The sequence below is a fragment of the Acomys minous genome, assembly GCF_964271855.1.
Source record: "Acomys minous genome assembly, chromosome: 2".
NCBI lineage: Eukaryota > Metazoa > Chordata > Mammalia > Rodentia > Muridae > Acomys > Acomys minous.
This window is the reverse complement of record NC_140484.1, coordinates 70,738,371-70,754,224: the sequence shown is the minus strand read 5'-3', so window position 1 is coordinate 70,754,224 and position 15,854 is coordinate 70,738,371. Positions and strand designations below refer to the sequence as shown.

General features: G+C 47.6%; 2 protein-coding genes across 5 annotated transcripts in view; both read right to left on the bottom strand.

Moving 5' to 3' along the window:
• The window catches only part of LOC311587641 (integrin alpha-M-like), a 39,062-nt gene extending 32,990 nt beyond the window's left edge, over positions 1-6,072 (bottom strand). For 2 of the 4 annotated variants that reach the window (XM_084764695.1, XM_084764696.1), the window contains exons 1-2: positions 4,928-5,154; positions 2,845-2,950 (exon numbers count right to left, since the gene is read on the bottom strand). In XM_084764695.1, coding sequence (XP_084620821.1) covers positions 2,845-2,950; positions 4,928-5,114 — 293 coding nt within the window. In that variant the 5' untranslated portion in view covers positions 5,115-5,154. Of the gene's footprint in view, positions 1-2,844; positions 2,951-3,816; positions 3,967-4,927; positions 5,155-5,926 lie in introns of those variants that run through there. The other 2 variants (XM_084764697.1, XM_084764698.1) reach the window with 2 other exon arrangements.
• Positions 1-15,854, bottom strand: part of LOC311587670 (integrin alpha-X-like) — a 107,007-nt gene that overhangs the window by 52,691 nt on the left and 38,462 nt on the right.

Here is a 15,854-nt window from a genome sequence, read left to right as displayed (position 1 = left end):
AAATCTCAAATTTTTTTGAGAAAAAAATTTTTAACACTCAACATCCTTATCAATCAGGGAAGTGCAAATTAAAGGGAAATGCTTTGAGATTTCATCTTACCCCGGGCAGAATGACTAAGATTATTTTGAAAATTACAACAAATGCTGATGTGAGGAAATCACTGTTGGTGGGAGAGCAAACTGGCACAGGCACTATGAAAATTAGTGTGGCGTTTCCTCAAAAAGATCAAAATAGATCTACCCCAAGATCCAACGACACCAGCTCTGGGCATGTTGCCCAAAGGGTGCCGTTTCCTGCTACAGAGAGACCAGCTCGTCCACTGCTGCTGTAGTCACAATATCCAGGAAATGGCTGCAGCCTAGATGTCCCCCGGCTAACATAATGAAAATGTGGTACATGTGCATGATGTAATATAAAGGAAAGAGAAAGTATGACATTTGCAGGCGAATGGATGGAACTAGAAAAGATCATCCTGAGTGAGGTACCCCAGACCCAGAAAGACGCACACCACATGTTCTCGCTCATATGTGGGTGCAGTCTTTGGATCTTCGTCTATCTATGTTTAAGCTGGGGTACCCATAGAAGTCAGGAAGTAACAAGGGATCGTGGGGAGGGCAGTGTCCCGGGAGAAGGCATAGAATGAGAGTGGCCCGGAGAGAGAAAGGAGGACAGTGAGGCAGGAGAGCTAAGAGAGGAATGGGTATTGGACGGGCAGCTAACAATAAAAAACCTTTTTAAAAAAAGCAGTATAGAGACCAACTACTAAAGGAGCTCCCTAAAATATGTACATCATATTTTACAATATGTACAAAATATGTACACATACACACACACAAATACACACATACATATACACACACTACACACACACACACACACACACACGAAATGTATATAGAGCAGATACCATCAAATAAAAAGTCTAGCTATAGAGGACCTATTATTTTCAAGTTGTTGGTCAGTGGGATCCCTTAAACTCCCCCGCCAAACATTACAGACTACCAGCCACTGCTCTCGCTTACCCTCCAGAATCTGACGGCCATAGCTTATTGCTTAAGACAACACACCCTTGAGTCATCGAGTATAAAGAAACCAAGTTGGCACCAAGCTGGACACTTCATCCCAACTGCCCAGCTTCCACAGTGCTGGACGGGTCTATACGTACTACCAGTGAGAAAGTAACCCAAAAGTTTTACACAGCGACAATAAGGACTGGCCTGGCACAACATCCAAGTGCCCACTGATGTACTCGTGGCGTGAATATTATGGGAGTGTGTTTGTTAGCTTTTCTCATCTTGACGCAAGCCCAGACATATGAGGGAAAGAGTAATCTCAGTGAAAGAGTAACCTCCATCACATTGGACTGTAGGGGCACTTCCTTGCTTAGTGGTTGATACGAGAGTCCTGGGAGCACTGCCACCCCTGGGCAGGTGGCTCTGCGTTGCTTCGGAACACAGGCTACGCAAGCCAAGAGGCAAGGTTCCTCCAGGGCTTCTGCGGTGGTTCCTTCCTCCTAAGTTCCTGTCCCCAGATTCCTGCCTTGGCTTCCCTTGGTGGACAGGCGACACCGGATTTGCAATCCAAATTAGCCTCTTCCTCCCCCGAGTTGCTTTAGGTCATGGTATTTTATCAGAGAAACCTAAGACAAGCAGTAGCCTTTGCTCTCTATTTGCATCAGAGTCTGGTCCACAAGATAAAGCGCATATCTAGTACTGCTAACTAGGTCAAGAGTCTTGTAGTTAGGTGTGCCATAGGCCTGAGGGGAGAATCTAGTGCTATTAATCTACTAAGTGGGCACCGTATTAACCTTCTTTAGAAGAACTTCCGTTATACCTTAGATTAGCACCTCGCTCCATCCTCACAAATGAAGCTTTTTCTTCCATAGGTGGCCATGAGTACAGAGAAGGAGAGACTCAAGTGCCCAGCTCTAAAAGAGACATCCATACTACACACTTCCTCTCAAGGCTGAGGGCTCATTACGGAACAGGAAGTGGGAAGATTGTGCGAGCCGGAAGCAATGGACGATGATAGCGAAACGGTGTTTTCTAGACTTGAGAGTGCTGTTGCTCACAGCCCCTGCCCCCCCCCCCGTGACTGCAGACCCCAAGACGTCTTTATTCTGAGAAGATACTCCCAAGTAAGTTATTTCTCTTTTTAAAAATTGCTTTAGATTTTTGTGACCTCTATCCCTTATCACTTCCCTTTATTCTGAGTGGCAAGTAAGCAGGAACATGCTCAATAAAATTTAACTTCATGGCAGAGAGATGGTTCACTGGACAAAGGTGACAAGCTGTGTGCATCCCTGGGGCCCTCATGGCAAGACCAACTCCAACAAGTAGCTCTGACTTCCGCACATGCATGCTGTGGCGCGCACACGCACACACACACACTAAAAAAATAGTCTTAGAAGTATTTACAGTAATAACCTGGAAGTAGGCCATAATTTGAACAAAGCTCATACTGCAGCTTGAGGACAGGATTTGGGCAGCAGCGGAGGCAGCTATGAAGACAGATTAAAAATCCTTCCTGAAGAACCACAGAAGGAAGCTGTCAGGGGCCCCTCCTAGGAAGGGAAGTACAAGGAGTAAGAAAGATTTTTTTTTTAATCCCAACTTTCTTGGATCTTGTGAATTTGAACTCCTGAAACCTCATTACTAATTCAAAACAGAAAAAGCAGCCAAGAGAGCAGAGGGCTGCAGCTCAGTGGCAGGGCATTGGCAAGCCTTGGACTCCATCCCCAGAAAAGAAAGCAAAGTGGGGGGAGGGGGCAATCAATAAGGAAACTCTTTCTCTCCCCACCCTACCCCCGGCTTTTAGACCAAAGGCTCCCCTGAAGCCTTTACCGGGATTCACCAAGCTGGACCACACTCTGCCCGAAGCCTCTTGCAGTCTCTCGGAAGGTCATGGGATGTTCCGTGTCCAGATTGAATCCATGACATAGGCCCAGCACTGGAAGGATAACAAGGAAACGAGAGTCCAAGAGAAGGAGCCGGCACGGTTAAGAGGACAGCACACCTCTCCATGGGACCGTTCCTGCCCACACTCACTGAAACTGACAGCCCGGGCAGGGCTTCACGGGCGTGGGGTCTGCCTGTTGTGGTACTGTGAGACAGTGGTGTACATAGAGCAGCCTGGCCTGGAGCACTAGAGTGTAACTGATTACGAGACCTCCTGATCTTCCTGCCACCCATCCTACCTCCCAGACGCTGGGGGTGCAGGGGTGGCCACCACACTGCCGTCGTTCACTATTTCCACAGAAGTTAAGCAGAACCCAGCACTGGGGAGGCAAAAGACTCACTAGTGTGTTCCAGACTAGTCAGGACTGCCTGGCAAGACCATGGAGGAAAGTGGTGGTGGTGGTGGTGGTGGTGGTGGTGGTGGTGGTGGTGGTTTAGAGTCAGGGTTCCTCTGTGTGTTCCCTGGCTGTCCTGGAACTAGCTCTGTAGACCAGGCTGGCTTTGAACTCATAGAGATCCACCTGTCTCTGACCCCTGAGTGCTGGGATTAAAGGGATGTTCCATGGCACCTGCACTGCTTGAGGGAAAGCTTTTCAAGACAGAGTCTCACCTATTCTAGGCTGGCTCTGAATTCCTTGTGTAGATGAAGATAATCTTAAACTCCTGATTCTCCCCATCCTCCACCTCCACCCCCATTCCCTACTCCCCACCCTCCACCCCTACACCCCACTCCCCACCCCCACACCCCACACCCCACACCCCGCACCCCTATGCAGGGAATCACAGGTGTTTATCTGGCCCTAGGAATCAAATTTAGAGTTTCATAAATGCTAGGCAAGCCCCAGGCCTCATCCCTACCAAGTTTTCATCAAGGAAATTCAAGCTGTAATCAGTTAGGACAATTTCTGAGAGACAGGCTTGTTCGCGGTTCACTTAACCGGGGAGTTCACTCAGCAACCTCTGTCGCTGATGAGTGACAGAGGTCCGTCTTTCAAAAGAATAGCCACATTTAACCCATTGCCAAACGCGCTGAGTCAGGCTCGAGGGTCCACGGGAGCCTTTCATGGGCTATAACGTAACCTTGTCTAAGCCCACAGCGGCCTCTTCCCCGCCCCTTTCACAACCACAATGATTTACACAACCAAGACCTTTAGGTTAGAAATTTTCCTTCCTATGCAACTCTCAGGCATCCCCTTCCCTTCTTGACTCACTCCCTACAAAAAAAGCGACATAAAAGGAAACAAACTCAAACCCCCTTTTGATTTATCGGTCATTCAACAAACACCCAGGCCAGGCGCTGGATAGCTAGAACTTGGGACTAAGTAGAAATGCTAAGTGGAGCGCAGGAGGAAACACACCGGCTGTGCCCCACGGTGCTGTCCCGGCAGCTCTCGGCCTCAGTGGCCTCCTCTACGCAGAGCCGATGGGTTGAGTCCTTCAACGCAGGCTTCCCTGGCCGGTCCTCTTGTCTCCCTCTCCTCTTTTTCTTCTTGAATCATTCATCCTTCCCGAACGCCCTTTGCCTCTCCCCACCACCTCCTTCCTGTTCTCTGACCTTCTTTCGCTCTACTTGTAGCCCCAAAGATCCCCTCCTCTCTTTCTGATGGCCCCCTCTGACTTCCACTGGCAAAACACCCATACCCCCTAACACAAATAATAATAACAATCATAATAATCATAATCATAATCATAATAGAAATTAAATGAATCTTTTTCTTAAAAGAAATAGTCAAGAATTGGTCCAGCAATGTGGCTTAGTTGGTAAAGGGGCTTGCCACTAAGCACTGACTGCCTGAGTTCGATCCTTAGTACCTCACATTCACTAACGCCCTTTGCCTCTTCCCACCTTCCCTGTCCTATGACCGTCCTCTCCACTCTTAGGCCCAAAAGAATCCCTCCTTCCCACCCTGAGGCGCCCCCCACAACCCCTTCTCCTCACCCTGACGATCCCCCAAATACCCTGACATACCTGTTACCAGAAGAACTTTAAAAGTCATGACTGAAAGCAACGAGAGTCTGGAAGTGTGAACTGTGGGGTTGCAGCACTGCAGACACACTTTGAGGAAGCCACGAAGGCCAGCAGGGGTAAAAATAGAGAAGTAAGAGGCAAAAGCTGTGAGAGATTCAAAGAGGGCGGAGGCCCCGCAAGCACCCATTTGGTACTGATTTCCCTCTGGGAGAGGTCAAATTTTTTTTTTTTTAAAGCTAGGAAGACAGCCGGGCGGTGGTGGCGCACGCCTTTAATCCCAGCACTTGGGAGACAGAGGCAGGTGGATCACCGTGAGCTCGAGGCCAGCCTGGTCTACAAAGTGAGTCCCGGATATCCAAGGCTACACAGAGAAACCTTGTCTCAAAAAACCAAAAAAAAAAAAAAAAAAAAAGCTAGGAAGACGGCTCAGGCTCAGCGTTTAGGACCAGGCTGCTCTCACAGGGGACCCATATCTGGTTCTCACATGGAGGCTTAAAATCATCTCTAACTCCAGGCCATAAGATCCGATGCCCCCTTTGGCACTGAATGCACGTGGTACACAGACATGCATGCAGGTAAAACACCCACACACGTAAGATAAAATGAATAAATCTTGTTTTAAAAGCAATAGCCATGAGTTGGCCCAGCAAGGTGGCTCAGTTGGTAAAGGGGCTTGCCGCTAAGCACTGAATGAGTTCCATCCCCAGTATCCACACGGCTGAAGGAAAGAACCAACTCCTACAAGCTGGTACATGCCCACCCATACCCACCCCAAGAGTGAAGAAACTATCAACTTAGGATCTCATTAAGAGCCATACATCCAAGACATAGCTTGGTGTTCTATATAGTTCGTGAAAGTTTTGGAAAATAACTTGAAGTTATTTACACACAATGGAATTGAAGGATGACATTCGTGAGATATTCAGCCATTGCTGCCTTGTTGGACATGCAGAACATTCCAGAGTCTCATTCTTAAAAACAGTGGTTTCTCATACTTACCTGGCAGGGTAGACACCATGGTCAGGAAGGTGGTTTTCCCAGGGCGAGGCTCACCTGCCCCAGCTCCGCGGGGTTTTCAAACGGGACCCTGGAAAGGGGTGCGGCAGTGAGAGAGGGTAGGAGACACAAGAAACCGGGCAAGTCTGGATTCTGATCAAATCTCTTTTATTGAAAAATTTCACAGGGTTTTTATAGGCATGGCGGCATGGGTATTTGCGTAAGCTGGGGTTGCTATGGATGCCTAATTGTGAGATGCTCCAGGAGGTGTCTACTTTTACAGCTGCTATGATCACAGAAGAGGGAGAAATTCCAGAGAGAGAGGGAAGTTGTAAAAGATCTGGTTAGTCAGGAAAAAGTTCCCGGACCTGCTGCTGGCGGGGAGCTGGCCTTTATCTGGTTTTACCAGTAGTCTTACTGGAAAAGCTAGTTTATAGCCAGAAAGGAGTAGCTCTTATTGTGAGCTCGGGGGTCTTAAAATGACCGTCCCCCACACTCACCCATTGCACTTGGGGCACGCGGTCCCCTGAGATTTCCCCAAATCCAGGATAATTGACTGTTTAATTTGTGGTAGGGGGGATCTGAATTCACACTGTGTTAGGATTCTGCATCAGTTTGCCTACCTGTGATGTCACTGCTTACCTGCCATGGGGGCGGGGCCCTGCCCTGGGTCATATAAAAGAACAGATCGTCCACGTGGCGCTTCCCCCCCTCTCTCTCCCTCCCTCCCTCCCTCCCTCTCCCTCACTCCCTCCCTCTCTATCTCTCTGCCCCCTTTCCTTCTCCCCCCATGCCCATTTAATAAACTCTGTATAAAGTAATATCTGCCTGGTACCTTGTGTTCTATCATCCACTTTAATCTTTAAATTTTTATATATTTAACACTCTCCCCTGGTCAAATTAAATTTAAAAAAATTTTTTTAAGTGGTTTCTTTACTCTTTGGGGGTTTTTGTTTGTTTGTTTGTTTGTTTGTTTGTTTTTCTTTTGTTTTGTTTACATCTATTTATTTGGGTTGTGTATGTGTGTGTGAATGCTTTTATGTTTCAATGTGTAAGTATGAATGAAGGTCAGAGTACAACTAGTTGGGGTCAGGTTCTTTTTTTCCATCACGTGGTGCCTCAGGGATCAAATTCAGGCCATCAGGCTTAGTGGCAAGTACCTTTACCCACACAGTGCGCACTGATGATGGGTGCCCAGGCACACACTGATGTGCCCAGCTTTCTTCATTCCTAGTTCTATTTTCAATATCCAGATGGAAATAGATGTTCGCCTGCTTAGAAAAAAAATTGTGTACACTTTGTTTCACACTTTGTTAAGTGTCTGCTACACAAGTATGAACATTAGAGTTGGATTTCCCAGAACCCATGTGAAATCTAGGCATGATGACACACACCTGTAACCCAGGCACTGAGGACAGTCACAGGCAGACCCTTGGATCTCATTGGCCAACCAGTTTGGCTGATCAATGAGAGTCCACATTCAGTGTGTTCCCCCCCCCCCCACCAAAAAAAAAAATATATATATATATGGAGAATGATGGAGGAAGACACCTGACAACTGTAATCTTCGATCTAAGCATGAAAACACACACATGTATGTATGCAAACACACATACATGTGCACACCCACACAAATACATGCATACATCATATATACACATATACACACAAAATTAAAATGTAAGGTGGCACACATCTGTAATCTAAGCATCCAGAGGCTGATGCAGGAGGATTCCCACAAATTTAAGGTCAACCTGGGATACAAATTAAGACAGTGTCTCAAAAAAACAAAAACAAAAGCAATAAATACCCCAGTGGGTGGCCTGACACCTATGTCCATAAGGGAAGAGCTAATTGAACTTGAGATTATTTCTGGCAAAGGAGGACATGAAGTTAGAAGGGTGTCTTAGCTTGGGGGCTATCACTATGATGAGACACCACGACCAAAAACAACTTAGAGGAAAGGGTTTATTTGGCTTACACTTCCACAGCACTGTTCGTCATGGATGGAAGTTGGGACAGGGCAGGAACCTGAAGGCAGGAGCTGATGCTGAGGCCATGGAGGGGCGCTGCTTATGGGCTTGCTCCCCATGGCTTGCTCAGCCTGCTTCCTTATAGAACTCAGGACCACCATATCAGGGATGGTACCTCCCATAATGAGCCAGGCCCTCCCCTCTAGATCACTAATTTTAAGAAAATTAGTGGATCTAATGGAGACATTTTCCTCAATTGAGATTTCTCTTCTCAGGTGTCTCTGGCTGACATAAAACTAGCCAGTACAATGGGTGACAGGGCAGAGAGGTTGGACAAGGCGACTGTAGATGGATTTGATCAAAATACATTGCACAAATGTATACATTTTCAAAGAATAAACAATATTGGCTTGAAAACAAAAATTAAATACAAATGAATGGATAAATGCTAATATCGTCATCTCTGAGACAGTGAGTTATTAACACGTGAGGTTATCAGTTACTTCCTCACAAACCACTCCAAAACTTAACACAGCACTTTATTTCATGGGTAATGTATTGTGGTGGGTTGTTATTGTTGTGATGGCTTCTGGGGCTCCTGGCTCACAGTTCCCACTGAAGTATCTCATGCGACTGCAATCAGATCATGACTACTGCTGCAGCTATCCAAACACCCTTAAGCTGGCCTTCCAAGGTGGGTCATGCACACAGCTGAGCGTTGGCGCTGGCTGCAGACTAAGGCTGGTGCTGTCGGCTGCAGCATCTCTCCATGTGGCTTGAGTTTCTCCCAGAATGTTCCAAAGTCACTGCCACCAGGTTCTATTCACTAAGTGGCTACAGAGATCCTCCGTGTTCACGGCGAGCAGCAGTGCTTCTCAACTCTGTGCCCAAGGATCTGTGACCAGCCTTCATCTGCCAGGGGAAGAGATTATCATTTTCCTCCACACAGTTTTTATTTCAGAAATATTGGGGTCATGAGCCAGGAGTGGTCACGTGGAAAGGCAGAGGCAGTAGGTGAGTCTTTGTTTTGGTTTTTCGAGACAAGGTTTCTCTGTGTAGCCTTGGCTGTCCTGGACTCGCTTTGTACACCAGACTAACGTCGCATTCACAGCAATTCACCTGCCTCTGCCTCCTGAGTGCTGAGATTAAAGGCATCTTTAGGAGTTCAAAGCCAGCCTGGCCTCATAGAAAATTCCAGGTCAACCAGCACTACATAGTGAGACCCTAACTCAAAATAGAAAAAAAATTTATTGGGATTTTTCCAGGGCCACATAGTGAGACCTTAACTCAAAATAGAAAAAAAAATTATTGGGATTTTTTTTTTTTTTTTTTTTTGCAGATGTGAGGGATGATTGCAACAGGCCACGTCGGTCTCAACCTTGTAATCCTCCTGTTTCAGCCTCCAAAGTGCTAGGATTAGAGCTGTGGCCTTGAGAGAGGTGGGGGGGGGGGGGAGGCAGGGAACCCTTATAGCCAGAGAGAAAAAACTGTAGTTGATTTAAACTGACAAAAGTGAAACTATTATTAGCAGCTAAGGGCTGAGGGAAAGAAGAACAAAAGCCCAAAGACGCAAAGGAGAAGTTACCTACGGGATGTGAGTGGGGGTGTGTGGGAACAAACACCCGACAGAAACGGCCTGGGGAGAAGACCTTTATTTACTCAACGCTTCAGAGGTTCCAAACTCCATTGTTACTTGGCTCTGTGTGTCTGGACCCTGGTAAGGTTACACATCACGGCAGGAGTGTGTGGCAGAGAACACACTTCCCTTCTCAGCAAACCCTAGGAAGACTGGAGACCAGACACAAGCTTCAGAGTCCCACCCCAGTGCCATGGCGAATCTGTGCCTGTCGATTTGACGGCATCTGGAATCAATCGGCCTAGAGGCATAACTTGTAGGTGCATCTCTGAGGAAACTTCCAGAAAAGACAAATTGAAAGAAACGTCCCCTCTGGGTATACAGCTCCTTGTGATGGGTGTCGCAGATAGAAGAGGTTGGAGGGAGAAGGCATTGCTCGCCCACCTGCCTTTTCATCTTACTGGTGGACATGGCAGTCATCTGCTGTGGCTGTCCTTCGCTGGCATCAGACTCCAGCATCTACTGAGGACCGCAAAATTCCCCCAGCAGCTTCAAGTTCTTGGCCTCACAGGTGTGTACAAACAGGTGGTGTCGGTCTACCCGAACCCTGTCATTAGTGCTGCTCCTCCAGACAACCCTAACCCTGACACCCAAAGGTAACCTACTTTTGCCAAACAGACCCCACTTCCTTCAGTCTCCAGACCTTTCCAAAGTAGGCCACAAACTAGAGACCAACCATCCAGCACTTGAATGGGGGCAGAGGGAGGAAGATGGACCATTTCACATCTGAGCCACTAACAAGGAGTAAGTTAATAATGAGATGGGTTGATTTTGATTTTAAAAAAATCTTTTCCATTCTGGCCACTGCAAGGGGCTATTCTAACTCAGCATCTAAACCTCTTCTAGGATAAGCAGAAGCCAAGCGTCCACTGACTGCAAAGATCTAGAACAAGTCTCAGCACAGCTCTCCAGTCCAGAGTGTTTCTCAGTGGCCCACTGTCCTAGTGGCATTTCTGTTGCCGTGATAAAACACATGACCAAAGGCAACTGGGAGGGGTTTTGTTTTAGTTTAAAATTCCAGGTGACAGACAGTCCATCCTTTTGGGAGAGTCAAGCTGCTCTCACATCACATCCACGATCAAGAGGAGAGAGAAAAATGCACCGGCTGCCTGCTGGCATTCCTTCTCACGTACACAGTCCCAGGCCCAGATGGGGGAAGAAAAAAAACAAAACACACACACACACACACACACACACACACACACACACACACACCAGTGCTGCCCACAAAGGGCTGCTTGTTTCACGTCACTTAGCAGTCAAGATAATCACCACAGGCCAGATGCTCCCACAGCCGTTCACCTGAGGCTTTCTGACCCTGTGGTTCTGGGTTGTGGCACGCTAACATTTAAAAGCAACCATCACAGAGGCCTATAAAATAAGAGAAGAAAGTAAGAGGAGATTTGTTGAGAAGGTTTCCCCCCCCCCCAACCCCACCCCCAGTGGGAGAGGAAGGGGGATGAGAGCCAAGACTAAGGGTTGAAAATGACTAAAATTCATTATATATGAATACGAAGTTGTCAAACACTACAGTAATAAAGTACATGAAGCCCGGGGAGGACCCTGCCCCCGCCCCGCCCCCCATTGAGCTGAGTGTCAGCATTTGTGTCCCTTGGCTTCCTGGCTGTGGGTGTGACCTAGCCACACTCCTGCTCCACAACCATTCCTTTCCTAACATTACTCACTGCAACCTCAAACTGTGAACAAAATAAACGGTTCCCTCCTTATGTTGCTTTGTCAGGCACTTGTTACAGTCATGAGAAGGATTATTTAGTGGAGCAAGGCCAACTGATCTGTGCCCGGATCCATGAAGAAAATGCCATCCCTTCTCAACTGCTAATTGTTGTAGTCCCTCCAGCAAGGGTAGCGTCTCATGGGCCCACTTTTCCCGACTAGTGCTACTCTGCGGACCATGGACGGAGTGCCCACCTTAATCAACCCAGTCTATAAACTCTCTCACAGCCAAGCCCAGAGTGAGTCTCCAAGTCAGTCTAGACCAGGCAAGTCACAGCTTGTAACTTCCAGGAGAAAGTGTGACGAGCAAATTGAGATTCCTTCTAACAACGTCAGTCTGGAACCCTGCAACAGCTATAGACCCCACCACACAACCCCAGGGCAGGCAGCTGCGGGTGCGTGCTGAGAGCGGATTACAATGTTTAGAGGCCAGGGCGATTTAAAGCTCAAATGTGTTTCCCTTCCCCTTTCTCTTTAATCACATTCATTCATCTGCTTAGGAGGAGGAAGAGCCACACCCCACTTGTAATGGCGCCTGTTTGTGAATTCCAGGAACTGAACTCAGTTTAGCTTTTTACTGCTGAGTCATCAAGCTGCCGTTAGGGATTGGTGAGATGGCCCAGTGGTTAGAAGCACTTGCTGCTCTTGCAGAGGACTCAGGCTCAGTTCTCAGCGCCCACAAAGTGGCTCACAACTGCCTGACACTCCAGTTCCAGGGGATCCCGTGCCCCTTCTGACCTCTGAATGCACAAGGTGCACAGACAGCATACAAGCAAAACACTCAAAAACATAAAATAAAGTCAATAAATCTGTTAAACTTTTTGAAGAAGCTGCATTAAGCAAAGCCAAAAACAGCAACAAAACCAGAGAAGCAGAAGAATCTGAATTTTTTTTTTTCAAGACAGGGTTTCTCTGTGTAGCCTTGGCTGTCCTGGAACTGGCTCTGTAGACCAGGCTGGCCTCGAACTCACAGACATCTGCCTGCCTTTGCTTCTGAGTGCTGGCATTACAGGGATGCACCACCACACCCAGCTTGTTGTTTTTTCTATATACATGACTACTTAACAAACCACAACCAACAGCAACCAACCAGCAACCCACCTATCAGGCCTATTGCATTTATACACCCTCTAAAAATACACCCAGAATTCCAAATGTCACACAATCTCAGATTTTGCACGCTAGAGCATGAGGCAAATCATAGTCAGCTGCTGTGGATAATCTGAAACAGCCCCATATTCCACACCTGGGATTAAAATGAAAACACATAATATTTCTCTGTGTGTGTGTGTGTGTGTGTGTGTGTGTGTGTGTGTGTGTGTGTTTTTAACGAAACAAGAATTCCCACTACAGTTATCCATGGGCTGTGCAGCCACCTGGGGCCATGCTGAGTCTGTGGTCCATCTGTGGTCTGTGCTGCCACCTGGGGCCATGCTGAGTCTGTGGTCCATCTGTGGTCTGTGCAGCCACCTGGGGCCATGCTGAGTCTATGGTCCATCTGTGGTCTGTGCTGCCACCTAAGGCCATGTTGATGTCCTTGGCCTGTGCCGCTGCTGAGTGCTATGTTGGTGTCCATGGCCCGTACTTCAGCAGAGGGCCTTGTCCATGCTGCCACCGGGTGCCAGGTGGAGGGCCTTGATGCGCGCTGATGCTGGGGACCACGTGGATGTTCGTGGTCTGTGCTGTTGCCAGAAACCATTAGAGGCCCGGGGTCCATGTTCCTCCTAACTATGAAGGGCAAGAAAGCTACTTTTGCAGTGGAATCTATGACTGCAGACACCCAGTTTAGGAGGACAGACACAGAAGGCTTCTGTGACCACCTCTATATCACCCCCACCCACAACCACAACCCCACAACCCAAACATAACAGTCTAGACAGGAAGCCATTCAAGAGAACTCTTAAAAATTGTGATAAAGATGCTGAAGTGTAGCTCTCCACAACTGATGCTTCTGGCAGGGGTGCAGGTGGAGAAAGACTCACTTGCTTTTAGGGGACTGGCCATTGGGAGTTTGACCTTACTCCAGTGTCTGTCTGTCTGTCTGTCTCTCTTTCTTTCTTTCTTCTTTTTATGGGATGGGAGGTCACAAGGGTAGAGGTGGACATGAGAAGACTAGGGAGTGAGTATGATTGGGGTGCATGATGTGAAATTCCCAAATAATTCCAAAAAATGTTATGTTGAAAAAAATAATAATTTTGTGATCGGAGGTTACCACAATAGGAGGAACTTTATTAAAGGGTCAATGTTGTAGAAAATATAAATGCTGATAATGTTTATTATTAAAAGCGCATAAATATTATGGTAGTTTTATTTAACTCACTATCAAACAATAAAAGATACAGACACCTGATAGATTTTTAGATAAGCCTTCTTTAACCTGGGGCTCGGCAGATATTAAACCCCGAAACTACCTCGTTATTGCCCAGGCCCACATCCCACGCTATTTGACTGAATCACTTCTATCTGAACTTTTTGCCATCCAATAGCCCCGGAAAGACTCGCACAAGCGTTCTGTCCTTCCGTCCAGGCCGCTCCTCCCACGTCATTCTCAGACTTGACTCCTCCCACCCAGCCCACGTGGTTCTTTACCTATCCCAAGGCGGCTCTCCTCCTCTACTCTTCTGTCAGTGACCCCTCGGCCCTCAAAGCCCTTGAACCCTAGCTACAGCTCTCCCTTCTGTCCTGCCAGGGTGTGTAGGCCTTTCACTTAGCCAACCAGGGATGATTGGGGAACATTCCTTACATCACATGGGTACAGGAGATGGTTTCAACATTCATAACAATGCCCGTGGCAGGGCGGGAACCAGATCCCAGGGCACTTGGTCCAACAAGTCACAGCATTAAGAAGGTTGAGAGCCGCTGAGCTAGAAGCCGTTAAAAGTTGCTGGGGGAGGAGGAGAGTCATGGTATAGCTCCTGGAGCATTGCCCTTGCTCAAGCAAAGAACCCTTACTGCTCCCAAGCAGGCAACCTGAATTAAATGCAGTGAGCCACAAAAAAAAAAAAAAAAAAAGAAAGAAAGAAAAGACATGAGAGTGGAGGAAAAGGTGGCAAGGGCAGCTTCTTGGGGGCCTCCTTGGGAGCATGGATCAGTGGTACTTCTAAATGATGAAGGACTTCAGCTCATCCTTTTGGTGGCCTCCAAGGTGCCTTAGAAAGTCCTGATCTGCGTCAAACCAGCCTGGATGCTCCTATTCTTTGGCTTTATCAGCATCTGCAACCCCTTAGCAAGAAGGAGGGGCTTGAGCAGATGGGGAAGGGAATAAGAGAGAGTACGGCGGAGAGCTATGGTCACAGAACACAATGAGAGTGTGTGTGTGTGTGTGTGTGTGTGTGTGTGTGTGTGTGTGTGAGAAATCATGAAAGAATAGATAAATTAATATATAAAAAACAAACTACATATATATTTCTTTTTTTCCCTTTAATACATGTCTCACTGTGTAGCCCTGGCTGTCCTGGAACTCACCATGTAGACCAGGCTATCTTCAAACTCACAGAGATCCACCCGCCTCTGCCTCCTGAGACGCCACTAATGCCCAGCCGACGTCTTCTTTAAAGATCTCTGCGGAACTAGAGGAAATCTTCAGCCAGGCCACTGTGAATTACCCAACGCCACCTGACCATGGAGGCTAAGAAGAAAGAGCTCTGCATGGGAGTTAGAAAAGAAAACCAAAGGAAGGTAATATAGAGGGGATCAAGAAACCAGCGTGCAAGCAAACAGAAATAGCAACAGAAAGATAAAACCTAAGAAAAAATTCTGTGGAGCTGGAAAACAAATTCACTCCAGGTACTTAAAGGAAGATGAGCAAGCAGGGAAAGAGCAGACAGGTCTGGAGCCGGAACAATGAACGTATTATGTCTAAGGAGCTCAAAGAGAAGTAAGCATGCGCAGAAAGAGGACAGCGTCGTGAGGTACTTGTCACTGGCAGCCAATGAGGCAGAAGACAAAACAGGGAGAGGATTGTCAGCACAGCCCCTCTGACCAGACAGGTAGCTGAGGCGCAGACCTGCCTGCCACATTCTCCCAGCATCCCTCAGTCCCTACCTGTTACAGGGTACAGCTGGCATACCCCGCCCTCAAATACAACTCTCCAGGCTAGGGGCTGGGCTGCCCTTCCCCCCAGAGGCCCTTCCCTTGGTTTCAAGCCCCTTTTGTGCCCTTGCCCTCTTGGCTGCTGTACCTGGTCTCCCTCTGTCCCCTCTCTCTTCCCCTCTCCCCACATGGCCCAGTTCAGGGTCATGTTCACTCTGGACTCTCCCAGATGTCCCTGCCTCTGCCTATGCTCTCCCTTTCACCTACAGTAAACTTTCTCCTCTACCACGCCTAAGAGCAGCCATGTCCTTTCCTTTTTATTTATTTTTATCTATTTATTTTCTCTCTTTCTTTTTTAGTTTTTCGAGACATGGTTTCTCTGTGTAGCCTTGGCTGTCCTGGACTCACTTTGTAGACCAGGCTGGCCTCGAACTCACAGCAATCCGCCTGCCTCTGCCTCCTGAGTGCCGTGGATTACAGGCGGGTGCCACCACACCCTGCTTCCTTTTATTTTTCTTTCAAGTAGAAGCACACCAGAGCAGACTGGGAAACAGTG